Source organism: Chrysemys picta, chromosome 6, assembly GCF_011386835.1.
Source record: "Chrysemys picta bellii isolate R12L10 chromosome 6, ASM1138683v2, whole genome shotgun sequence".
In the NCBI taxonomy this organism is placed as follows: Eukaryota; Metazoa; Chordata; order Testudines; family Emydidae; genus Chrysemys; species Chrysemys picta.
The window spans coordinates 127,254,360-127,282,348 of NC_088796.1; the positions used below are offsets into that span (position 1 = coordinate 127,254,360).

Below are 27,989 nucleotides of genomic sequence, written 5' to 3' on the forward strand. Positions count from 1 at the left end.
ACGGTCTTTCATAAGGACAAGGTTCAGCTCTGCCCTCACCCTGCCTTTTTGCCGTATGTAGTCTCGGCTTTCCACATGGATCAGGATATTTTCCTCCCGCTCCTCTGTCCTAAGCCCCATTCCTCCAATGAGGAACGCCGCCTACACATGTTAGGCGTGCGCAGAGCGCTGGCCTTTTACCTGGACAGAACCAGGCCCTTTAGAAGGTCCCCCCAGCTTTTTATTGCTTCGGCTGAGCGCAATAGGGGACGACCGGTCTCCACCCAGATCTCAAAGATCTCCCGCTGGTTCACTTCGTGCATTCGCACCTGCTATGATCTGACAGGGGTTCCCCCGCCTCCTATAGTGAAGGCTCATTCGACGAGAGCCCAGGCCTCGTCTGCGGCTTATGTGGCTCATGTCCCTATCCAGGACATCTGTAGGGCTGTTATGTGGTCCTCTGTCCACACTTTCTCATCGCACTATGCGATCGTCTCCCAATCATGGGATGACACTGGGTTTGGTAGAGCAGTGCTCCGCCCAGGAAACCCTTGACATTTCATACTTACACTCCTACCTGCCTCCATCAGGGATAGGTTGGAGTTACCTATAGTGGAAAACACATGAGCAATCACTCGAAGAAGAAAGGACAGTGACCTGTTCCGTAACTGGCGTTCTTCGAGATGTGTTGCTCAGGTGTATTCCACGTCCCACCCTCCTTCCCCTCTGTTGGAGTTGTCTGGCAAGAAGGAACTGAGGGTGGGGGGAGCACGCAGTCCCCTTTATGTCGCGATATACCGGCGCCACTCCAGGTGTCGCAGCAGTGCTCCCCCACTACGGATACTGCTAAGGGAAAAACTTCCGGTACCGATGCGCGTGGCGAGCACGCACACCTATAGTGGAATACACCTGAGCAACACATCTCGAAGAACGCCAGTTACGGAACAGGTAACTGTCCTATTCCCATGAAGTAATATAATCTCCCATGAATCTCTTTTTACAATTAATATCTCTCTGTCTCAGCTGATAGATTGCTGGATCAAGAAATGTCAGAATCTAGAGATTCCTATCAGTCCAGACTTCAGTCTTATAAACATTTTGGGAGATCCCTATGAAATTCGCCAGTGGAACACAGATGGGTTACCACGTGACTATGTGTCTACCGAGAATGGGATTCTTGTGACTCGAGGGCGACGCTGGCCACTGATGATTGACCCCCAGGATCAGGTGAGCACTGATTGTAAACTGTACTGATGCAGCTCCCTTTCCAAAAATTCAACTCCTCCGGAAGTTTTTGTACCAGACAATTCTAACACTTGACACCTTTTTCTTTGTTGGCTTGGGGCCAGATCCTCAACTCGTGCAAATCAACATTCTTCAGTAGAGCTATAGTGACTAACACCAGCTGAGCATCTGGTCCATACGTTTTCAATATGAGATCTGTGATTAAAAATAAAAAACACGATAGTGTTTCAGGTATTGCATGGACTCTAATTTAACATTCTCATTCCAATCAAAATTGGAATAGGTTTAAAATAATTAATAGAGTACTATGAATCTTTACCAAGAGGTTTCTAACTATAAATAACATGGAAATGATTGTGCAAAATGTGTGCTATTAAAACCCCTCCACAATATGAAAACTATAAACTGTATTGCCAACGGAGGAAAAACAGGATTGTGTCCAGTTTTTATTAAAGGCCCAGGGATGAGTCTCAAAGATGGTCAAAGCTATGAAAGGAGTTTCATAAAATGAAAGACTGTGAAGACTATTATTATTGTTTAACCTAAAAAGGAGGAAAGAAAAAACTGCATATTCCTGCCTCACAACTGGAGTTTATTTTGTGCTATAACTCTTTCACCACATATTTTTGTGGTTTTCTGAATCCCCTTAATTGACCTAGTGCTAAACGACCATTGAACCACAACCAATTTTGTTAGGACAATTCCCTGCATTGTTCACTCCTTTTCCCTAACTTGTGATTATTGGAAGCGGTAGGTGAGCACAATGAAAGAATTTAGAATGAAAAACCTTTTTCAATTTAATTTTTACATTTAAAACATTACAAGTATAAATCTATTTTAGGGTCCAATCGTGACAGTGTGGATATTCCTTCCTTCTTCACTCAACCCTGCAGCACCACCCTTTCCTCTTCCCTAGACATCATACAGGTCTCTCTTCATGGCCTGGTGTCCTTGTTGGAGGAGAGGGGCTGCCGACTGAATGGGCCAGGTCGTATGGGTGGGTCAGGTGAGCACAGGGATTGCTCCTTCCTAGTGCACAGCTCGTCCTAAAGGGGATGAATGGGAGGCCAATCCTGCCTCTCCACACCAGCCTTGGGTGCAGCAGGAAGAGTAATCTACCCCACACAGTGTGTGTAATCTCACTGGAAGCTGCCCTCTGAGATATAGTCCCTCATAGAGCTCCTCTTGGTGTGGTGCTGCCTCACGCTACTCCCCAAAATGATTCTATTCCTTGAATGGCACAATCTGGACCTATAAAGGCCAATAAAATACGAGCAGTACCAGCACAGTTGAATATCACACCGTGCAGTGTAAAAGCCTTAGATATTACAAATACAAGCAAAAACCTTATTTTCTGGTGATGCTTCTCAGGTGTAAAGAGTTAATGCAATTAATTTACTTTTCCTGATCAAAGCAGTGGTCTTAAGAATTGCACTTCTGAATATTGAGGCAAACATGCTAATTAACCTTCTGGTCAAATGTGACACTTAGCCAACCTTAGTGATTACTCTCTTGTTTCCTACATAGGCAAATCGGTGGATAAGAAACAAAGAAATGAAATCTGGTTTAAAGATAATTAAGCTTACAGATGCTGGTTTCCTGCGTACTCTTGAGAATGCTATTAGATTGGGTTTACCTGTTCTTCTAGAAGAGGTATGTATCTTTTATCCATAAACTTAAATTATTATCATTGTATTTCTATCTCTTTTAATATGTTGGAATTAGTAGGAGCGTCGTAATCAAAATTTTCGTCTATGAACTTCAGTTTTTTCTGGCCACAAAATCCCAGAACCACTGGGGATGTATGGGATGTATTAGCAGGAGTGTTCTAAGCAAGACACGAGAAGTAATTCTTCCACTCTACTCCGTGCTGATTAGGCCTCAACTGGAGTATTGTGTCCAGTTCTGGGTGCCACATTTCAGGAAGGATGTGGAGAAATTCCAGAGAAGAGCAACGAAAATGATTAAAGGTCTAGAAAACATGAGCTATGAGCAAAGATTGAAAAAATTAGTTTGTTTAGTCTGGAAAAGAGAAGACTGAGAGAGGACATAACAGTTTTCAAGTACACAAAAGGTTGTTACAAGGAGGAGGGAGAAAAATTATTTTTCTTAACCTCTGGTGATAGGACAAGAAGCAATGGGCTTAAATGGCAGCAAGGGAGGTTTAGTTTGGACATTAGGAAAAACTTCCTAACTGTCAGGATGGTTAAGCACTGGAATAAATTGCCTAGGGAAGTTGTAGAATCTCCATCACTGGAGATTTTTAAGAGCAGGTTAGACAAACCCCTGTCAGGGATGGTCTAGATAATACTTAGTCCTGCCGTGAGGCAGGGGACTGGACTAGATGAGCTCTCGAGGTTCCTTCCAGTCCTGTGATTCTATGATGCTAAGTGGCCAAATGGGGATTCCCCTGGCAGAGGGGAATTCCTGAGGTTGCTTTAATATATGTTGGGGGTGAACATGGTATTTCCTGGGATCATGGGACTCCCAGAGGTGATGTAAAGCTACCGTTTCTCACAACTCCCTCCTCTAGGGTCCTGTGGTTGGTGTAGCTGAGCTAGGCTTGAGGATTATGGATGTAGTACAAGTCTGTTATTTATTAGACTAAATGCAAAATTTTTAAGTCATTTCCTATGGAAATTCGAATCTTGGAGGGTTTTAAGGAGAAATTTGAAGGAAGATAAATGAGGTAGCTCTATGGATATTTAAGGGGAGCTCCTCCCAAGGCATCATGAGAGAAAGCGTGAAGGTGCTTTTTTTAGAATTTAACAAGTGGGCAATGGAGGCTGGTAACATGAGGCGATCGGAGGTGAGAGTCGACATCTTGATAGAGAATGAGTGATAAGTGGGGGGGATAGGCCGTAAAGGCCCTCGAAAATGAAGACAAGCAGCTTGTGTTTGATGCGATAGAGAAAGAGAAGCCAGTGGAGGAATACAAAGAGTGGGGTGACATAGTCAAAGTGACATGCTAGAAAAATGATCTTTGCAGCATCCTTCTGAATAGATATGAGCAGGACAAGATTGCATTTGTCAAGGCCAAAGAAAAGGATGTTGCAGTAATCAAGATGTGAGATGATGAGAGCCTGGATGAGGGTCTTAGTTGTATGGATGGATAGGAAAGGCCATATCTTAGAGATGTTATGCAGAAAGAATCTGAAAGATTGAGATAGAACCTGTATGTGCAGACCTAGAGAGAGGACCAATTTGAAGATGGCAGCCAGGTTATGGGCCTGAGTGACAGGCAGGATGGTGTTGCCCACAGTTAACAATGGGCATGTGCAGAAAGATTCAGAACTCTGTTTTAGCCGTTGTTGAGCTTGACCTGATGGTTAGACATCCATGAGATGTCAGAAACATACTTCTTCGAGTGATGGTCCCTATGCGCATGGATACGTGTGTGCCCCATGCACCTGAGTTTGTAATTTTTTAGTAAGCAGTGTCCGTTGGTCCACACGTGCGCCTTAACTGTCCTCATGCTCTGAACAGAGTGTGTAAGGGATGGTGCGGACCAACACCTCTCCAATTCTTTCTGATCACCGCATGGTCTGAGTCGGAGTTCATACAGGTGGTTATATGGCACAAGGCATCCGGACCCTTCGAGAATCCAGAATGCATACCAGTTTACTAGATCTCAGGATAGTCCATCAAGTCTGTAATGCATTCCTTCCACTCATCCAATCCCGACATGTTCAAATAATGTCAACATAATAAGGACAACATAACAACTGTCTTATATATAAACGAGTAGAGGTGAATGAGATCCCTTCCTTTTTGTATAGTGTCAGTTAACATCTGGAGTTGGTGCAACCACCATCACATAACCCTGTCAGCAGCATATTTACTAGGGGTTCAGAACTCCCTAGCGGACAGTCTCAGCAGAGATTTTTCCATGGACCACAAATGGGAGATTCACAATTCAGTTCTCAACAAGGTCTTCACCCAATGGGCAATGCTGTCCTGGGACCTTTTTGCCTCACATGTGAACAAGAAACTTCCTCTATCCTGCCTAGGCAAGGGCTCAAAGAGAGATACCCTCCAGCTATCACAGACGGATCACCTGAGTTATGCCTTCCCTCCCATTCCATTAATACTACAGGCCTCATGGAAAATCCATTAAGACAGAGCTCAAGTCATCCTCATTGTGCCTGACTGGCCAAGACAGTTATGGTTTATAGATCTACTGAAGCTCTCAGCTCAGCTGCCCATAAACGTCTGCCCATTTCTGGACCTTCTAACACAACACCAGGGCACTTTCAAGCACCCCAATCAGGAACTGTAGCCTGGTATTTGGATGGTCACTGGATGTAAGAGCACTTGTGTTCCAGAGTGATGCAATCCATCCTTAATCAAAGTAGGAAAGACTCTACTAGGATATGTTCTTATTCAGCTAAAAGAAGGTGTTTCTCCTCTTGTACTCAACAATACATTATCTCCAGAATCTGCTGGGTTCCCTGCTATCCTGAAATATTTACCCGTAAGTCTTTGGATATCTCATTTAGTTCTCTTCAGGTTCATTTAGCAGCAATCAGTGCTTTTCATCCTCCTGTTGATAACCATATGATCTTCATTCACCCTGTCAAACTAGATTTTTGAATGGGCTTCTTTGACCCTTTCCACCACTGGTGAAGTTTGCACCCCAGTGAGACCTCAATTTTGTTTTTTCATCTCTCAACAGACCTCCCTTTGAACCTCGAGCCCATTTGACTATGAAAGTGGCCTTTCTAATCATTGTAACATTAGTTAGACAAGTCAATTAGCTGAAAGCATGCATGGTGGACCCGAGTTTCATAAGAGTCAAACCATCCACTTACTGGTATTTTTTCCAAAACCACATGCCTCTCAGATGAAGAAAGGAGACTGAATTCTCTGGATGTCTGAAGGGCACTGGCCACTTGATCTCTATTTCATCCTTCTGTGAAAGTGGCCTTCGCAGTGGCAATAACATCAGCCAGGAGAGCTGTTGAATTACAAGCATTGTTAGCCAAACCACCTTATTATACCGTCTTTCATAAGGATAACGTTTCTCTGAAATCTCACCCTAAGTTTTTACCAAAGGTGGTTCCAGAACTTCAATTAAATCTATTCACATTGCTGTTGTTTTCCCTAAGCCACATGCCGAGCATGTAAAGCAGAGCAAAAGCGGCATTCGTTGGATGTAAGCAGAGTTCTTCCATTCTATCTTGACAGAACTGCACACTTCAGAAAGTCTCCTAAACTGTTTGTAGCACATAGAGGAAAGGACCAAAGGTGAAGCTGTCTCAGAGCAAACGATCTTTAATTGGATTTCCACATGTATCAAACTTTGTTATCAGGTGACTGGAAAGACTCTATCTGGCAAAATAATGGTTCATTTGATGAGAGCTTGGTCCACTGTGATGGCCGTTCTCAGGACATTTGTAAGGCAGCAGCCTGGTCCTCCATCCACACATTCACTCAGCAGTACGCAATTGTACAGGCTTTCAGAGACCATGCAAAATTTGGCAGAATTGTGCTGCAATCACTGTTCAACGACCCCTGGTACCCACCTCCAACAAGGGTCACTGCTTGTTGAGGGGGGTGGGGGAGAGATCATCAGCAATAAAATATATGTATACAGCTCATCATTAGAAGTAGAGATGGTTACTTGCCTGCACAGTAACTGATGTTCTTCCAGATGTGTTGTCTGTATACATATTCTATGACCCAACCCCCACCCCCGCTACTCAGTCTTTGACATTGGGCTCTGTAGGTGGCAAAAGAACTGGTTTGTGGTTGAGGCAGCCCCTTCCTTTAAGTCCTCAGTTGCTGGTGTGAGGATGTGCAGTGGATGTGCGCATACCAACAGTGGAATATGTATACAGTGTACACCTCTCGAAGAACACCATTTACTATATAATAAGTAACCATTTCTTCCCATAACATCTGCGTGATGAATTTCTGAACTGGCAACACTTTCAGTGCAACACTCTATTTTCTAAGAGAAGATTTTAATTTATATCCTCTGTCATTCTGTAGAAAGAAGTCCATCAGCATCATACCTTCTGTCTGTTCATGGCCAAAGCACAAAACAAAAGCTTTAGCCCAGTCGGGATGTGTGTTTAGAAGCTCATACACACAAAGTATGATAAAGCACTCAGAAAATCACCTGTTTTCTTTCATTCACCATGTGTATGAGCCAGGGTCTCAAAATAGTCTCTGGATAGATAGTTAAAAGGTTTGTCAGGAAGGCATATACAGCTTCTGTTAAACCAGATATTTTTTCCTATTCCTTGTTATGCTCTGGTTCAACCAGAAGTTATTGGGTTAGATGCAGGCATTATTGGGTGAAATTCTATGGCCTGTGTTAGGCATAGTCAGACTAGATGATCACAGTGATCCCTTCTGGTCTTAAAATCATTGAACATTTAGCAGCCAGGTTTTGGGCAAAGGTCAATAGTAAACTCCGAAGAAACTTGCAAAGCCACAATGTGGGTAAACTCCTTTGTCTTTCATAAAGCACTGTAAGATAGCTCTTCAGGTGTTTGATGCATTTCTCCCCACCCCCCAAAAAGCCTCCATTTTTCCTAGCACCCGAGCATGGATTATTTATCTTTATACTCATCTTTTTCTTTCCCTCCCTCTGAGAATCTTATTAATTGCCACATCCCTGAGTAAAGGACCAGTGTACATGTTGGGATGCAGGATGGGAAAATTGTTACCTTTTTAAAATTATTTTCCTTGATTAACATCTTCACTAGTCTGTCACTCACCAAAAGAATACATATATAACTGAATGGCATGTTTGTTCTGGGTGCATGTTTCAAAATTCATTCAGAGCTAAGTGAAGTTGAAGTTAGAATTTTACTGACATTAACCTTGTTTGAGAAATTATTTATTTGGGATTTGGGAGTACATGACGAGGGGCCCGGCCGAGTGACTAGGTTGCTAGGCAATGAGCTAAGGTTCCACTGCAGAGGGGTTAGTACTGAATAAAGGACTAGTGGAGATATTAATAACAGAAAGGAAATGATCATAGAATACATTTTCCATTCTGCCTACTCAGAGTTGATTATGCCCTAGGTAGGAACTCAGTGAGTTTAAACTCAGAACTTTTTGAGTAAAATATCGCTCCCTTGAACGTAAGATTTTATTGTGCTTGAATAATTCAATCCCGAGTTAATTTTTAAACTTCAGACTTGCTACTAGGCCTGACTCAAACACCCTTTCCCCCCCTTTCACAAGCACTGAAATCAACCCTGACAAAGAGTCTGTGGCTATAGCCCATGTATCATGACAGTGGTGTCACAGAACTGTAGTTTACTCAGCAGGAATAACTGTCCAATTTGTGAGTTACCCAACAATTTCTTTGAAAGTGAAAGCAGCACATATAGTTAATTGTTCACGGATATATTAAGCCTCCGTTATAATATTTTTCATTTGGCCCACAGACAGATATTTCTTGAATCCCATAGGCATGTCAGAGAAGCCATTCCTAGTTCCTCTGGCCCCAAGCTGTGACTATAAGCAGTCAGTACACATTGACTCGAGACCAAGGTTCCGATTTGAGTAGCCGTCAGGATCAGTAACTGCAGGAAAGAAAAAGATATGCATAAGTGAATTTCCACCAATGTGTCGTATGTTTGTCCGTTTTCAATACCAGAGGTAAAACTTCAATGCTGTATTCATTGGCATGATATATATGGCACTGGGATCTGATGATTCACAACTCCCTCAAAATTCAAATATATTTTTATTTTGATTTATTTTCTTACTTTTTATAAATGTGCCTCTTAAAAATTTGTATGCTCGTTTAAAAAAAAAAGCATCAGCAACACCATAATATGTCCTGTAGCTAATGGATAATAGAAAACATGGCTTTGTTTGCATATTAACAAATGTAAACAAAAAGTCCCGTACCCAATCCAAGAATTCCCAAGACACAATCATTCCTCTCAGAAAAGTGCAAGGTGAACACATATGCCCTGCACCTTGCCCTGAAATCAGCAGATCTGGAAGTGACAAAGGCATGAATAAATGTACTGAGAGCCATGTCCAAAAAAAAAGTCCCATTCTTCTCAATGAGCATACACGAAAAAAGCACTCTAGCCCATCCCTGCTATCTGATCATCCAGAAACAAACACGGATCCAATGGAACCCCCATATCTTCATGTCAACTAAGAAAAAAATAGTCATATCCTCTAAACTAAGGGACAGATGTTATCCTTGCATTTTCCCGTGCCTTAATGCTATATGTATAGCCCTCAGCAAAGACTTTGATTAAGTGTGCTTAACTATTTTGCTAAATAGAATTGATGTAAGCACACGTTGAAGTCTTCTGTTGAATTAGGACCATAATTCTGCCCAGTTTCCTGTTTCTGGTTCCCATAGTATAATGATTTTCTGTCTTGACTGTAGCCAGTCAGAGATACAGGAAGAATGGGGCCCCGGGCCCATAACACAGATAATAAAGAGCAGTGAGAGTGGGCAAGAGAATCCCGTTATTGGACACCACACCCTCAGGTGCTGAGCACTCTCCAGCAAAACACTTAAAGCTTAAAGTTAAACGTAAGCGTAATACAGGATTGGGCTAGAGTGCACCGCATTCTCCAGGATTGAGCCCATTGAGTCGTAGGATGCGGGGGTGTATGGGTCCTTCCCATATTTTGATCAAGTTTTGGAAATAACGTTTTCATTACCATTCTGTTTCTAAAGGGACATGGCTATTTTTTAAATGTCTCGTGCCTTTTTTTTTTTTTTTTTGCTAATGTACCATAATGAAACGTGGTTGAACATCTGGAAATTATGGACAGTGAGTTTGGAATTTTATGACCAGAAAAAAAGTTAGGCCCAAATCCAGCAAAGACCTTCGCACGTACATAACTTTATGGACCCGAGTAGGTCATTGACTTCAGTGGGACTATTCACGTGCATGAAGAAACGGTTACTCACCTTCTCGTAACTGTTGTTCTTCGAGATGTGTTGTTCATGTCCATTCCAAGCAGGTGTGTGCGTGCCGCGTGCACGCCAGCCGGAAGATTTTACCATAGCAGCGTCCGTAGAGTCGGCTCCAGCGCCCCCTGGAGTGGCGCCTTTATGGCGCTGTATATAGGGGCCAGCCGACCCCCCACTGCCTCAGTTCCTTCTTGCCGATACTCCGACAGAGGGGTAGGAGGGTGGGTATTGGAATGGACATGAACAACACATCTCAAAGAACAACAGTTACGAGAAGGTGAGTAACCATTTCTTCTTCTTCGAGTGATAGCACACCTGGATGCAGGCTCTGATCCAAGCCGAGATCCTCTGTGACATGACTGGGAGCTCCTTCCTACTGTCGGCCACAGCGACGAAAAGTTGGGTCGACTTCCTGAAGGGTCTCGTCCTTTCTATATAGAACGCAAGAGCCCTGCGAACATCCAGAGAATCCAGTCTGCACTCCGAGGAGTGCGGTTTGGGATAAAACACGGAGAAAAATGTCTTGACCCATGTGAAAAGGGGAAACCACCTTAGGTAGGAACGCAGGGTGCGGCCTGAGTTGGACCTTGTCCTTGTGGAAGACGGTGTATGGAGGCTCGGATGTCAGAGCTCTGAGTTCCGATACTCTCCATGTTGAGGTGATAGCCACCACGTACACGACCTTATATGAGAGGTATAACCGCGAGCATGAAGCCAGCGGCTCGAATGGGGCCCTCGTGAGGACAGACAGGACCAAATTGAGGTCCCAAGCAGGGACAGGTTGACAGATATGCGGGAACAATCTGTCAAGACCCTTAAGAAATCGTCCCACAAGTGGGTTTGCAAATACTGAGGTCCCCCCCTCCCCAGGGAGGAATGCGGATATTGCAGCAAGGTGTACTCGAATCGATGAGAGATTTAGTCCCAGGTGTCTCAGATGTAGCAAATAGTCCAAGATGAGAGGGATCGGGGTGAGCAAGGGGGACTGACCGTGTTGTGTAACCCAGAGGGAGAAGCGCTTCCACTTGGCCAAATACGTAGACCTTGTCGAGGGCTTCCTGCTGCCCAACAGGCTCTGTCTGACCTGATGGGAGCATTGTAACTCCAGTGGGTTTAGCCATGGAGCATCCAAGCTGTAAGGTGGAGCGACTCCAGGTTCGGGTGAAGGAGGCGACCGCGATCCTGCGTGATCAAGTCCGGTAGTAGGGGCAACCTGAGTGGAACCCTCGTAGACATGTGTAGGAGAGACGCGTACCAATGCTGGCACGGCCACGCAGGAGCTATGAGGATGAGTCGAGCGTGATCTCTGCGGGCCTTGAGGATCACCTTGTGAATCAAGGGAATCGGGGGGGAAGGCGTAAAGCAGCCCGTCTGCCCAAGAGAGGAGAAATGCGTATGATAGGGATCCCTGACTGCGTCCCATGAGGGAGCAGAATTGACGACACTTCCTGTTCTCGTTGGAAGCAAACAAGTCTACCTGGGGATGACCCCAGAGTCGGAAAATTGAGAGAACTACATCCCAGCGGATAGACCACTCGTGACCCTGGAAAGAGTGGCTGAGAGTGTCCGCGAGCGCGTTGTGCGTGCTGAGGAGGTAGGATGCTATCAGGTGAATTACATTCTGTACACAAAAGTCCCATAATGCCTGGGCCTCCTGGCAAAGGGGAGAGGAGCGAGCACCACCCTGTTTGTTGATATAAAACATCATTGGAGTATTGTCTGTGAGGACAGAAACGCACTTGCCCGCGAGCTAGGACTTGAATGCCATGCATGCGAGGCGTACCGCTCGTAATTCCCTGACGTTGATGTGCAATGAAAGATCCTCCGTCGACCAAAGTCCTTGGGTCCGGAGGTGGCCCAGATGTGCACCCCACCCCTGATCCGACGCGTCCATTACCAGGGTCAGGGAGGGCTCTGGTTTGAGGAAAGGGACTCCCGCGCAGACCACCCGTGGGTCGAGCCACCATTGGAGGGAGTCCCAACACCGGACGAGGTAACGTCAGCACTGAGTCTAGAGAGTCCCTGACTGGCCGATAAACCCCTGCCAACCAAGATTGGAGAGGGCGGAGTCTGAGCCTGGCGTGTCTGACGACATAGGTACATGCTGCCATGTGCCCTAGTAATTTGAGGCAGCTTCTTACTGTGGTGGTAGGGTAAGCTTGGAGGCCAAGAATGATGTTGGACAAAGTTCAGAATCTGGCCTCTGGGAGATATGGTCTGGCTTGTGTCGAGTCCAGAAGTGCTCCTATAAATTCAAATCTTTGTGTTGGAGAAAGAGTGGACTTGGCCTCGTTGAGTAAGCGGCCGAGGGAGCTGAAGATGTGCCTGATGAAGACCACTTGAGCCTCCACGAGAGCCTTGGTCCTGCCCTTGATGAGCCAATCGTCCAGGTAAGGGAATATCTGGATCCCTTGTCTGCAGAGGAAGGCTGCCACGACTGCCATGCACTTCGTGAAGACCCTTGGGGCTGCTGAGAGACCGAAGGGTAGAACCGTGAACCGAAGATGCGTGTTGCCGATGAGAAACCTGAGATAACGCCTGTGGTGAGGGATTATCGCGATATGGAAGTATGCATCCTTTAAGTTGAGGGCAGCATACCAGTCTCCTGAATCCAGGGAAGGAATGATGGAGGACAGGGAGACCATGCGGAACTTGAGCTTCTTGACAAACTTGTTGAGACGCCGCAAGTCCAGAATAGGTCTAAGGCCCCCTTTCGCTTTCGGTATTAGGAAATATCGAGAATAGAAACCCTTGCCCCGTAGTTCTCGAGGCACCTCCTCCACTGCCCCTGCTGTAAGGAGGGATTGAAGTTTTTGAAGAAGAAGTTGCTCGTGAGAGGGGTCCCTGAAGAGGGACAGGGAGAGGGGCTGGTGGGACAGGAGGGAGGAAAACTGGATAGAATATCCCTCCTCTACCGTGCGAAGCACCCAAGCATCTGACGTGATCCGGACCCACGCACGATAGAAGGGGGACAGACATGATGAAAAGGTAAGGTTGGGAGGATCCAGAGATCTGTCCGGTAGGCCGTCCTCGACCGAACCCTCAAAATGGTGGTCTAGGCCCCTGCGGAGGCCTTGGTTGGGTAGAAGACTGGCCGAAGGGCTGCTGTTGTTGCCTCCTCCTGCCAGTCCGCGGTCTTCTGCGCACGGCATCACCTCGATTTTGAGGTTGATACGGATGCTGGGCCTGCGGCGGCCTAAACTGCCTACGCTGAGTAACAGCGGTGTGTAGGCCTAAAGAACGGAGGGTGGTCCGCGAGTCCTTTAGGCTATGGAGCCGTTTGTCTGTCTTTTCTGAGAAAAGCGTGGGCCCTTCAAAGGGTAAGTCCTGTATAGTCTGTTGAACTTCATGAGGAAGGCCGGAAACTTGAAGCCAGGCTCCGCGCCTCATGACCAGACCAGTAGCCAGCGTGCGCAAGGCTGAATCGGCTGCGTCCAAGGCTGCCTGAAGGGAAGCTCGAGTAATTAATCTGCCCTCCTCGACAAGGGCTGAAAACTCGGTTCGTGAATCCTGCGGGAGGAGGTCTGCAAACCTAGACAAAGCCGAGCACGTGTTGTGTCCATACCGGCTCACTATGGCCTGCTGATTGGCAATACGCAACTGTAGGCCCCCCGTTGAATAGACCTTGCGTCCGAAGAGGTCCAACTTTTTAGCCTCTTTATTTTTAGGAGTGGATCCCTGAAAACCTTGTCGCTCCCTCTGGTTGGCCGCATCCACCACTAGGGAGTCCGGTGGGGGGTGCGTGTAAAGATGTTCATAGCCCTTGGTTGGGACAAAATACCGCCTCTCAGTCTTTTTGGCTGTAGGGGCCAATGAGGCTGGAGTTTGCCACAAGGTACGGGTTGTGTCCGCAATGGTTTTTATGAGGGGTAGGGCTACCCTAGATGGGCCCAACGGGGCCAGGATATCAATTACAGGATCGGTGTCCACCTCGATCTGTTCCGTCTGTATCGAGAGGCTCTGGGCCGCTCGAGTAAGGAGCTGTTGGAGGAGTCTATTATCCTCTAAAGCCGGAGCAGCTGAAGTTCCCGCTACTGCCTCATCCGGAGATGAAGAGGAAGATGTCCCAAGTAGCTGCCCTTCATCTACCACGTCTCCTTCTGTAAGGGCCTGCGGCACACGGTACTCCGGCTGCGTGGCCGGTGCGAGCTCAAGATGCGGCACCGCGGCCGGTACCGGGGTCGCCACCGAACGCCGAGGAGTGCTGGGCGGTGCCTGCGCTGAAGGAAGCAAAGCCCCTGTCGGTGCCGTTGTTTGACCTGGGGGTACCGTAATGCCTTGTGGCACACTCCTGTCGGACAGCGCACTAACCACTAACTAATAAACTATGTACAAAAACTATAGAACACTGCCACGATTGCTAAAGAGCAAGAGAAGTTCCAGCCAGCCATCACCGACGGTAAGAAGGAACTGAGGCGGTGGGGGGTCGACTGGCCCCTATATACAGCGCCATAAAGGCGCCACTCCAGGGGGCGCCGGAGCCTACCCTATGGATGCTGTTATGGTAAAATCTTCCGGCTGGCATGCACGCGGCGCGCACACACCTGCTTGGAATGCACATGAACAATCACTCGAAGAAGAAGTTATGCTTATGTTTAAATCATTGTAGGATCAGGGCCTAGTTTTGTACTTTCAGTTCTCATGTAAGTCAAGAATATTTTCTTCTCTCTCTATGTGTTTGCTTTAACACTGTCTAAATTCTGTTACATCACTGATTTGTGCTCTGAGAGAGTTCTGCAGTAAAACATGTAGGCTTGCTCCTGTTTAAAAAACAATGCATAATTTGGAGTGTATTTAATATCCATGGGATTTGGGCACATAACTCTGTTAGGCTCCTTTGAAAATCCAGCCACATCCTATAACAAAAATTAGAAAAGCAGAGAATAATAAGTGAACAGAAGAATATCATTGGGACCATCTTTTTGTTCTGTGTTTGTTTAACGCCTATCACAATGGAGTCCTGGTCCATGACTATGCTCCTAAGCACTACAAAAACAACGAGGTGTCCTTGTGGCACCTTAGAGACCAACACATTTATTTAGCCAATACAGTAATACAAATCATAAATAATAATAATTATTCTTCTCCTTGCATAAAGTGGAGAGTTTAATTTAATTTTGCATTTTAGTAATTAAGTATTTCAGTTACCAGTTACATGTAGAAAATACCTTAATCTGGTTTCTTTTTCTAAAGCTGAAGGAAATCTTGGACCCTGCACTGGAGCCTGTTCTTTTGAAGCAGACCTTTGTTTCTGGTGGAAGAATGCTTATTCGCCTTGGAGATTCTGACATTGATTATGACAGAAACTTTAGGTTCTACATGACAACTAAACTACCAAATCCACACTACCTTCCAGAGGTATGATGCAGCATTCTAAATTAATGGCATACAAATCATAATCAATATTACAAGAAGGACATTATCAACTTCTGTTGGCCCACATTATTACAGACCTTCCCATGGTATCTTTTATAATTAAAGTTTTAAAACAGGTGAACAGAAAAAAAACCCGTATCCTTTCATTCCATGAGTGAATGTAGCACAGTAGAGTCCAACATGGCCATGCTAGTGTATGTGAAACCATTCGTGGACGTATCGACCGTTCTGACGAAGAGAGGTTTGCTCCTGCTGCACAGCATCACCAGGGTTGAGTCATGCCTCAGGGCTCAACCATTGTGTTGTGTCCCATATTGGAGGTTCAGAATACAGGGCCACTGGAATTGTTGGAATCCTGTATGTGGGATCTTCCAGAAGATCCTGCCTCCTGGAGGGGAGAGCTCTGTCACATGCTTCTCAAATATTAACAACGTGACAGCATGACTTGCAGTGAAGACCCTCATTCACTAATGGACAAACTGTATGGCCTATTTGAAGGACCTGTGGAGGGTACTCCTAATGGGCTTTCTTAGGAGATCCGACTGTCTGAAAAGGGATTGTTTCATTAGTGGTTCCTCTGAAAATCCGCAACTAGTGAGAGCCTCCACAATCAACTCCCACCCAAAAACCCCACTGCAAAAAGGGTAGCACAGCTAGTAGGATTTCCTAGAAAATGTACAGATGTCTAACCCTTTCTAGACAGCTATGGGATCTAGCCAGATGCTGGATGGTGTAGGACGGGTAACTGTGATGTAATTGCTTTGATTAAGGAGGTACTTGCAGGCAACTGATACACATTTTATTTCATAATTCTGTTACTTTATTTTGAGGTTCATATGGTCCTGTATTTTGTATTTATATGCTGTATCATCCAGTTTCCACACATAATATCAGCTGTTACTTTATTTTGAAAGCATTTTGAAAATCAAGCAATCTGTTGAATTGCCTAACAGTAGAAACTCAGGTTTGAAAAGATGCACTGTCCACTACATGGGCCAGGGGATAAGGAGACCTCCATTCGGATCCTGGTTCTGATGTTGACTTGGAGTGTGACAGTAGCCAAGTCATCTAAGCCCTCTGTGTCTGTTAATTTGACAGTCACAGCAAATTAAAGATGCCCCAATAGGCCTCATGGTCTAAAGGACTAAGAACTGGGGTGGAAGCCAGGAATTTAGGAGTTCGTTCTATTCCAAAATGTAGGCAACTGGTCATAATCATTCTTTGTTCTTATGTAGCACTTTAAAGGCATGTTTTATTTATGTTCACAGCCTCCCAGGAGACAGACAACTAAATTCCTTTTCTTACTACTCTAGCATTTAAGTCATTGCAGTAGGCTGACTTTCAGAATAGCTGAGCACCACAACGTCAATTGAAGTCAGTCGGGAATGTTGGTGCTCAGCACTTCTCCAAATCCAGCCCTGCATGTTTAGACCAGCTTGTGTGATTAGGCCCTTCACTCTTGTCAGTATTTAAACAGCCACACACGTATGCATGCCACATCCTTCTTTAAGATCACGGCTTAAAAGTGATCCCTGTTTCTTACTGTGCATGCCCCAGGCTACTTTTCAAATATTCGAGTCTTTTGTACTTTATAGCTATATTTTCTCAAACTTGCCATCCCTTATACTAGTCACTGCAGACTGGTTTCATGTGAAATTCAAAGTTTATAGTTAGGGCCTGTCACGGTGTGCACAGCCGGCCCCTCTTCTGAAGGCCCAGTTGCCTTCCCAAATAAGTCCAGGGAGACATCAGCTTTGTGCAACACCCGTGTCCTTTATTCTTTAAGCATTTTCCCACCACCAGTGTCCAACTATATACAATCTTTACAGGTTTCTCGTCTATTGCAGGCTGGGTCAGTAACCAGGACTTCCACTTCCCTTTCTGACTGACCTCTCTCTCTGGCTGTCCTGCGCCTTCTGACTCCTTCCCAGCTTTGTAGCTCCTGGCCTACCAGGCTGGCAGGTGTTGTCAATTGCCAGACAGACATAAGGCTTTTCATCCAGCCCCAATCAATCCCCCTTGATTGGGGCTGGCAGGCAGGGGCTGATTAGGTGTGTTTGCAGCAGCACCCTGCCACAAGGCCCATTTTGGTCAATTTCACGGTGATGGGATTTAAAAAATCATAAATTTCATGATTTCAGCTATTTTTCCTGGCTGTGAATTTGGTAGGGCCCTATTTATAGTTTCAGCCTTTTTTGAGCTATGCCACTGGAAATGATTACAAGAACAGTTATTGTGCAAAGTGAAAAACATACTTTTATTTCATCCTCTCATCCCTCCAAAAGTTGGATCAAACTCCCAAAAAATCACTTTTGGACATAAACCAACCATGTGAAATTTCAGCTCAAATGGAAATTTTTGAGTAAGTTGTGAACAGCTGTAAATTGAAGTTTAGATTGGAAAAGCCTTCTCAGCCATAACTATATCTTCACTGTGGGTGCCATTTTTATTCTTAACTAAATCCCTTATTCTATTGTATTAACCTACATAGAAATAATTTTTGTCATTTGTTGTGTTTATTCTACAGGTGTGTATTAAAGTTACTATAATCAATTTCACTGTAACCAGATCTGGCCTGGAGGATCAGCTGCTAAGGTTTATAACTTTTATTCCCATTATTTATTTCACAGTAGTTGCTTTTAAATGTTTAAGGTGACACCCAGATAAAATGAACAAGGAAAACAATAAAGAAAATGTTTTTCCACATATTTATATAAAGTACCAAGTTACAATCACCAATAACTTAAGGACAACCTATTTCTTGCCTTAGTATGCATGTTTTCTAAGGTACCCAGATGAGTACCCAGAAATCACCTACTACAGGACAGGCCCAACAAGGACAATAACAGAACACCACTGGCCATCACATACAGCCCCCAGCTAAAATCTCTCCAGCGCATTATCCACGGTCTACAACGTATCCTGGAAAATGATCCCTCACTCTCACAGACCTTGGGAGGCCGGCCAGTCCTAGCTTACAGACAACCCCCCAACCTGAAGCAAATACTCACCAGCAACTACACACCATACCACAGAAACACCAACCCAGGAACCAATCCCTGTAGCAAACCTTGTTGCCTACTCTGTCCCCACATGTACTCTGGTGACACCATCAGAGGACCCAACCACATCAGCCACACCATCAAGGGCTCATTCACCTGCACATCCACTAATGTTATATATGCCATCATGTGCCAGCAATGCCCCTCTGCCATGTACATTGTTCCAAACCGGACAGTCCCTCCGCAAAAGAATAAATGGACACAAATCGGACATCAAGAATGGTAACATACAAAAGTCAGTAAGTGAACACTTCAATCTCCCTGGTCATTCTGTTACAGATTTAAAAGTCATTATCATTGAACAAAAAAACTTCAGAAACAGACTTCAAAGAGAAACAGCAGAACTAAAATTCATTTGCAAATTAACACCATTAATCTGGGCTTGAATAGGGACTGGGAGTGGCTGGCACATTACAGAAGCAGCTTTTCCTCTCCTGGAATTGACACCTCCTCATCTGTTATTGGGAGTGGACTACATCCACCCTGATTGAATTGGCCCTGTCAATACTGGTTCTCCACTTGCGAAATAACTCCCTGCTCTCCATGTGTCAGTATATAATGCCTGCATCTGTAACTTCCATTCTATGCATCTGAAGAAGTGAGGTTTTTACCCACGAAAGCTTATGCCCAAATAAATCTGTTAGTCTTTAAGGTGCCACCAGACTCCTTGTTGTTTTTGTAGATACAGACTAACACGGCTACCCCCGATACATGTTTTCTAAAGCGTCTTATGCTGGGATAGGGTATATCTAATTCTTTAAGTATTGTAGTAGGAATCATCTATTTGTAAAGTATTGTAATAGGAATCAGCTATTTGTAACTCAGGATACATAATTACTTACATTTTTCTAATACTGTGTCTAATAGGCTAGATTTAAAAGTCATGACCCACTATTTGACTTTAGGGGGAGCTGAATCAAGCCCATATAATGAGCATTGAACATGCAGATGTGACATATGTGATATTGTTTGTATTAATACCAAATGACAATATCCTAAATTTACTCTGGATTATAGGACAAGATCAGACCTGCATTGATTTTAAAGTGAGAAATATACCCAGAACATGGGGTTCTTCTTTGAGTGGGTGAAGACATGTATTATATTCATGTGTTCATGTCCAGTGCCCTGAAGCTAGAGAACTTTGCTTAGCAGTACCCATTGGAGCAGCGCTCATGCCCTCTGTCCCCTGTAGCCCCTTCCCAAGCTATATAAGGGTGATGCTGCCCCGACCCCTGTCAGTTCCTTCTCTCCACCTGTGGCTTGAGTCAGAGTGGTGTCTCACTTCATGTTCTTCGTCACTTTGTGTTTGGTACTGATACCCGCTTCAGTACCACATGTGTGTGTGATACATTTACCTCTGCTCAAAGTGCCTTTGACTGTACATCATCAGTGCCAGTTAGGCTGGTGTGTTAGACTGCAGATGAGTCAGGCTGTTTATTGGCTCCCTCTAGGGTAGCTCCTCCATTACTGACAGACAGCTTGGAAGGAACTTCAGGATCGAGTGCAGAAATGCCTTCCTCTCCTTTGCCTTTGCAGTACCACTCAGAGACTTTCAAGACCTCCTGGGATCACCATTGGTACTGGGATTGGTGCACTCCTGCAGTAGGGACAAAGCTTCCAGGCCTATCTCCTACTCGTCACTAATGTTGTATCCCTATCCACTGTAGCCTCCTAGGAATCCGTGGGTGGTTCTTCGTTCAGCGAGGTCCTGATTGTCGGCTCAGTCCAGGATTAGATCACTTGTTCCTCAGATGGTCTCTCCAGGTGAGCCACCTGTGCTACAGCCACAGAGTAAGGGGGCTTCCTCTGACCTGATGCAACCTGATCCGTTGATTCAGTCAAATGTATTACCACAAGAGATTCCAGTAGTTCCACTTCCCTCTTCTGCATCTTCACCAGATGATGCTACAGTGCCTAAATCCGCTGTACTGGAGGATTTTAAATCTTATCAAGCTCTCCTGAGATTAACGGCATCGTCATTGGGTATTCAGGCTGAGTTTGTTCAGGAGAACACCCATAAGTTAGTGGATATTCTTCAATCCTCAGCTCCTGAGAGAGTCACTCTTCCTATGAATGAAGTGATATTGGAGCTTGCCGTATCTCTGTGTAGACCTCAGCATCTATAACACCCATGGCTAAGCATACTAATAAGAGATATTGTCTTTCAAGGTTTCAAGTATTTTTTTCTCTGATCCACCCTCTAATTCCCTGGTTGTGACTGAGGCAAATGAGAGGGTACGGGAGTGGAGATATGAATTTACACCTACAGACAAAGAATCTAAAAGGTTAGATTTGATGGGGAGAAAAGTGTTTTCAACCTCCTTATTGCAAATGTGAATTGCCAACCAGCAAGCGTGATTGTCTAAATATGGCTTTGCAAACTGGGATGCCAAGTTACCAGAATTCTTCATGGAAGAGTTTAAGGCATTTATTGCAGCGGGCTGTTTGGTGGCCAAGACGTCTGCACAGTCAGCACTGGATGTAGCAGATATTCCGTGCAGATATGTGGCTTCAGCTATGATGATGAGAATGGCCTCATGGCTACAGATCTCTGGCCTAGCTCCTGAAGCTCCACAGACCATAAAGGACTTACCATTTGATGGTCAGTTTTTGTTTTCTGAGAGAACTGATGAGACTTTACATTCTTTTAAGGACTCTTGAGCTACTTTACAGTCTTCTGGGGGTTTCTATCTACACCACAAAGGGATGTCATTTTGTAGGTCAGCAATAACACTAGCAATGTCGCGCTGAGTGAAACATTCACCAGTCATCCTACTCTGCTAGGCTGCAAGACTTCCCCAGAAAAGGACATCATAGAGGAGAAGATCTTCTGAATCTAGTGTTAGCCAACCAACCTATCCTCCTCCATCTTCAGGGGGGCAGCCTGTTTGATTTTGTGATCAAAAGCAGCACACACATTGTAGATCTCCCACATCTCTTCATCTGCTTCCTGAGCTGATGACACAGCACCATGGTCAGGTTGTTCATGCAGTGCTGAGCAGTCCACACCTCACGGCATAGATGGTACATGGCTCGATGCGTAGGTAGGGCAATGCTTGGAAGCAGTTCAGAGGATCCTGCTTAATAGTAGAAAACCACCTACTTATTTGGTTTGGTCAAGATCTAAGGGAATTCAATCCATGCCAGCTTGTGTTCAGGACATTTTGGAGAGCCTGTTATATTTGAAGTCCTTGGGTCTAGGTCTTAGCTCACTGAGGGTTCATTTGGTGGCAAATCTCAACATTCCATCCTCTGATCCAAGGAAAGTCGATTTTCTCAAACTCCATGGTAGTCAGATTGCTGAAAGATATTGTCCACCTGTTGCCACTTGTGAAGGAAATGGTCCCATTCTGGGACATTAATACTATGCTGGCTGCCCTCATGGATCCTCTGATTGAGCCGATAGCAACCTGCGTGTTGTCTCTCCTCTTGTGGCTATAACATCCATAATAAGAGTCGGCGAATTACAAGCCTTAATGGAAGGACCTCCATATAATCAATTCTTCAGAGACAAAGTTTCCTTAAGACCATAGCCAAAGATTTTGTCCATGGTGGTTTCAGTTTTACCTTAACCAAGTTATTTACTTGCCTATATTCTTTCCGAAGCCACACTCAAATGCAAATGAGCAGCATATCCAGATGTTAGATGTGAGGCTGTGCTTGATGTTGTATTTGGAAAGAACTAAACTATTTCATTCCACACCTTGACTTTTTGTCAAACGAAAGGTCAGCTGGTCTCCACACAGAGGTGGGTAACTTACGGGCTCACTCAATGAGAGCCCAACAGACATCTATCTCATTTCTCAGCAATGTTTCAGTATTGTACGTTTGCAGGGCTGCTACATGGTCTTCCATGAATATTTTTATCAAATATTGTGCTATTACCATGACATCTAGGTCAGATGCAAGCTTTGGGATGGCAGTTGTGCAGTTACTGTTTAAGTAGACACTGAGTCCCATGTCTTACAAGTACTGCTTGAGAGTCACCTGAGTGGAATACATGTCTGTAACCACTTGAAGAAGAAAAGATGGTTTCTGACCTGCATTGTACCTGTCGTTCTTTGAGATGTGGGTGAAGACGTATATTGCACCACGTAACCTCCATTCCCACTGCATCGGAGTCTCCAGCCTTGGCTTTGAGTGCGAAGGAACTGAGCCCAGTCAGGGTGGCACTGCTGTTAGATAGCCTGGGCAGGGGCTACTTGGGTCAGAAGGTGCCAGTACAGGTACTGCCCGTACAGGTACTGCTAAGCAAAGTTCTCTGGCTTCAGTGCGCTGGGCACGCACACACCTGAGTGGAATACCTATCTGCACGCACATCTCGAAGAACAACAATAACAATACAGGTAAGTAACCGTCTTGTTTGGGTGGATGGTGTCAGATGTATTTTTCTGTTCTGAATAACTGACTAACAATTATGTTTAAAATAACTATTACTATTTGATATTCTATCAATTATATCTAGTTTCTTTACATATAGCTGTAAGTAAATGCATTTTTAAATTATAAAGAGTGATTTACATAAATATTTATCTTGTGGGTGTATCTATAAAGCCCCATTTCATCACATATCTTAAGCCTGTGCTTAACTATAAGCATGTGAGTACAGTAATTCCTTTAAAGACTATGGAGTTACTTGGGCACTTAGATTTAAGCACGTGTTTAAGTGCTTTGCTGGTTCTGGGCCTCAATTTCTGTTCTGTTCAGATCCTTAAACAGTGCCTATCACCTTGTACCAATAATTACCTTACAGAGCTAGCAAAGATTACAACAGGTTACCATGTTCTTAAAGTAGGAAGTACCTGTCGTGACCCTGCGGTCATACTTAGCAAATAGTGACTTTTTAATATCTTCTGCAGTATTTTCCTATATAGTCAGTTAAAGAAGGTTATTAATCTTACACCTCAGCTAGGCAATAACTTTGTGTTCTCCTGGGAACCTCATGGAGCTGCATGCTCCATGCCAGAGGGCCAAATCCCCTAACTTCCACTGCTGGACTTAGGGTGGGAGGGAAGGTTCTGCTCCCTCCCTGATCCTCAGCTTGGCCAGGAGCTGAATGGCTCTGATGTAATTTAGAGTAGCCTAAGAACTGCTGTAATTTATGTTGGCTCCTTTGACTTGGACTGCCAGAGGATATTACACTCTGGTTTCACTCCTAGACTGCTTAGTAACATCCCCTGTGCCACATGGGGATTCTCCCTATTTTAGGGGAATCCATAATTACTCTGCATTCCCATTATGCCACTGGAGAAGCACAGAAGGGATGGAGTGAGGGGCCAGGAGTGTTTGGGAAAATTTGTTGGAATGAACTGGATCACTAAACAAAAAGGCAGTGAGAGCAGGAGAGAACAGGTGATACAGCTATTAACCAGAACTTCAAACTTCTTTTCTAGTGATGTTGTGCGACTGGAGAAACCTGAGCTTGAGGAACAAAGAACCCAGCTCATTGTGAGAATCAATGCTGATAAAAATCAGTTGAAAGCTATTGAAGACAAAATTCTAAAAATGTTGTTTACTTCTGAGGGAAACATCCTAGACAAAGAAGAACTCATCAACACACTCCAGGAATCAAAGGTAGGAGACACTTTTACAATACCCTGTTTTAATTAAAAATAAGTGATATATTTAGGGCTGTATGAAATGTTACACAGGGAAAGAATTCTCAGATTTATGTTTCTCCTTTATACATTAACTTTTACAGATCCACAGTTCTAAAATAATAGGCCAAGCTTTCAAAACCCAGACCCATGTAGTGCAGTTAGTCTGACTTAGGGGTCATGTGTCCCAATATAAAACCATTTGAAAAATCTAAATGAATTATATCCAGTAGTTTCCTATCTGTTGTTTTCGTTAATATTTTAATATTGTAGATTAGCATTTTAATATTGTAGGTTAGCTAGGCAATATTTAACCCTACAAAATTCATGCTTGTTTATTACTATCGTAAAAATATTCTGCTAATGTGGTTGCCATTTTGCTTCATCAGCACATATACTAAAATTGGAACGATATAGAGAAGATTAGCATGGCCCCTGCGCAAGGATGACATGCAAATTCGTAAAGCGTTCCATATTTGAGGGGGAGGGAATGGATAGCTCAGTGTTTTGAGCATTGGCCTGCTAAACCCAGGGTTGGGAGTTCAATCCTTGAGGGGGTCATTTAGGGATCTGGGGCAAAAATCTGTCTGGGGATTGGTCCTGCTTTGAGCAGGGGGTTGGACTAGATGACCTCCTGAGGTCCCTTCCACCCCTGATATTCTATGATTAAAAAGTACCACACTGTGTTTGAGACACCACAATAGTAGTAATACCTCACAATCTCCCCTTACCACTTACAATAGGGAATAGCTGTTAACTGTGTGGAATCTGTTGGCAAATGCTAACTTTATTGGTTGTCACTCTAAGTATATTTGGCTAGAGATTTTTTCTTTATGAAAAAATAGTTTTCTTATTTAAAGAATTCATGTGCGATAATTATGTAGCGGTTTCACTTTGCTTATCAAGGCTAGGTTCAGCTAATATTGAATTGTATCTTACTCCACAAGTAATCCCACTGAAGTAAATGGGACTCTGCCTAATTGCTCCCCAATGTGAATAAGGACTATGCAGTCTTACCAAATGGGACTGTTTGCAAAGTAAGATTCTACTCGGTGTGAAAGCTGCAGTAAAGATCTAGCTGTGAATTGTAGAATTCCTTAGGTTGGCCTCGTTCTTAATGGACAAAAGTCTGCTTTACAAAAACCAGTCCCAGTTGGTCAAAGCTGGCCCTCTAGTTGGTGGTCTCAGCCACATATTGAACACGCCATGAAGAATGAACTACCATTTCACTCCGAAAGATGGTCCTTTCGAGTCAGGCCTGAGACACACCAGATGGGTAGTGTGGGGAAGCTCGCACTACTGTTACCCTTGTAGTATCAGTACAGTGCATCATTTGGGTTAGGAAAAATGTAACCTCTCATTCTAAAGTCTTTCTGGCTGATTTTGGCCCATAACATTCACATTCTCAAAAGTGTAATAAATTAAACTAAAAGCCGGAAAATCAGACCCATCTGTTATACATTTATTTGCATGTAGAGTTTTGGAATAGTCATCTACATTTCGGGGCAGAGCTTCAGATGGAGTAAATTGGCATAGCTTCATTGAGGCTTAGGAGCCGGCCCATAATTTCCAGCAGAGCCTAGGCCATCATTCTAGCATGATGTTAAGCAAACCTCTTTTTCCCATTCTCTCCAGCTCTCCAGCACTGAGGCTGATAAGTTGCTTGCTTTGTGTATGGTTATATTCTTCAATTAATTATTTGGTAAACATTCTAAATATATTTTCCTCTTTCTTTTTTTCCCTTGTCATAATTTTTCATGATCTTCTGGGATAGTGCCTCTGCTAAAAACCTACCAATTATTCTTGGGGATGTAAACTGGTGTTGTTGACTAATGACATTGTCAATATAAGTTACAAAATGCAGCATAATACATTGATTTGCATAAATGGTTGGCATTTCATTTTAAATTATCAAAGGAACGAATATTCTCTTCTAAAAGTATCCAATAGCTAAGACATAACCAAACCTGGATCTTGAGTTTCTGGTTTGTGACAGACAAAAGTTCTCTGTAGCTCTTGGAATAGAAGAATGCCTCCCTCAGCATGAGATGGCGCTTACATGTCTTTGGCGAGTAATGCATAAAATTACACCAGTGCCACCAACATCAAATGAGGAGCTTGCTCCTTGTGCTCCGAGCTTTCTCTCTCATGAAATGTTTTCTAAAATGCTATTAAAACTTGTTTCTTTTAGGTTACATCTGGTGCCATTAAAACAAGGCTAAAAGAAGCAGAATCTACTGAAGAGAAGATAAACACTGCTCGTGAAAAATACCGCCCTGTTGCTACTCGAGGGTCTGTCATGTACTTTGTAATTGCAAGTCTGTCAGAGATTGATCCCATGTATCAGTTTTCCTTAAAATATTTTAAGCAGGTTAGTTTCATTTTTCTTTGAAGTAAATAGCATTTAGTATATGAATAGAAATAGTTATATATAACAGGCAGCAAAATTTAAGCCTTTAAGAAGTGTTTTTTCATTACACCAAAAAAGAATTAATTCTGTTTCTAATGTTATGATACATTTGGAAAATTAGTAATGTTATAAAACTTCCAAATATGATTCTAAGTACTGTTTCCAAATTTAGACATACATTTAGGTGTCTAGAGATAAGTTGTCTGATTTTCAAAATTGCAGAACACCCAGAGACTCTACTAAAGTCAAGAAATTTAACATGATGGTCAGCACCTCTTAAAATCATTGTTGTTTAGGTGCCTGAATTTAAATAACCGAGTTTTATAATATTTAATGTAAGCAATTTTGCCAGCGTCTCACAAGAAGTCTGCACCATGAAGAGTACCTGACTCTTCAAAGTTAGCTTATTTTTCTAGTTCAGTGGTTCTGAAATTTTGGTCCATGGAATGGTGGTGCTTGTTAGAGCATTTCCCTGTAGACCACAGAGCTTTCTATGTCACAATGGTGAATAATCCCTATCAGACAAAACGAGAGGATGTAAGCCACAACCATCATATTAAAGCGAGTTTATTTTCTCATCTTATCTTCTTACTGTTCTCTTAATATTACTTCTTGAAAATTCCATGCACTGTAGTGGTTGCAGAAAAAAATGGGAATCGTTACTGAGAGGTTGGGAGGAGACATGCTCCGTGTATGAGAGGCTCTCTCACTTAAGAAGTATTTGTACAGTATGACATAGTTTGAGAATCATTGCTCTAGTCCAGTGAATTAATCTAGAAGTGTGCTGTTATTAACAATTAGAAATAAGCTCATCAAAACTGTTTGTTTTTTTCTTGCAGTTATTTAATACAACTATTGAGACTTCTGAAAAGAATAAAAATCTGCAGCAGCGCCTGGCAATACTGCTTAGCCAGACCCTCTATGCAACTTATACCAATGTTTCCCGCGGCCTTTTTGAACAACACAAGCTCATCTACAGCTTTATGCTGTGCATTGAGATCATGCGGCAGAGAGAAGAACTTACCGATACAGAATGGAATTTTTTCCTCCGGGGTTCTGCTGGCTTAGATAAGGTGCACTTGGAGTAGATGGATGATAAACAAAATAGTAAATGATTATATATTTTTGGTTTTGCAAAGCGATTTGTAGATAGTGAAAGGAGGTTGGTGTCTACATTTGTCTTTACAATAGTGACTTTGGTGACTTCTAATTATGATTTTCCATCACGTGATATGATACATTTTGAGGCATGAAACATTTGAACAGTTATTTTAGATATTTGTTACTTATTGGTTCCAATCAAAGAAAGCATCATTATTCAGGACAGCATTTAAACATATACTTAATTTTAAGCATGTCAATGGGACTTAAACACATACTTAAAGTTGAGCATCTGCTTACGTGAT

At 43.6% G+C, this 27,989-nt stretch overlaps 1 protein-coding gene and 1 non-coding gene across 6 annotated transcripts in view; both read left to right on the plus strand.

Moving 5' to 3' along the window:
* The window catches only part of DNAH6 (dynein axonemal heavy chain 6), a 203,099-nt gene that overhangs the window by 115,608 nt on the left and 59,502 nt on the right, over nt 1–27,989 (plus strand). For all 5 annotated transcript variants that reach the window (XM_065549807.1, XM_065549809.1, XM_065549810.1 and 2 more), the window contains 7 exons: nt 1,003–1,206; nt 2,752–2,877; nt 15,329–15,493; nt 18,039–18,106; nt 23,970–24,150; nt 26,365–26,544; nt 27,423–27,656. In XM_065549807.1, coding sequence (XP_065405879.1) covers nt 1,003–1,206; nt 2,752–2,877; nt 15,329–15,493; nt 18,039–18,106; nt 23,970–24,150; nt 26,365–26,544; nt 27,423–27,656 — 1,158 coding nt within the window. The remainder of the gene's footprint in view (nt 1–1,002; nt 1,207–2,751; nt 2,878–15,328; nt 15,494–18,038; nt 18,107–23,969; nt 24,151–26,364; nt 26,545–27,422; nt 27,657–27,989) is intronic.
* On the plus strand, nt 24,551–24,653 carry LOC112060190 (U6 spliceosomal RNA). Its single transcript, XR_002889503.2, has one exon. It is a non-coding gene; the product is annotated as a U6 spliceosomal RNA (small nuclear RNA).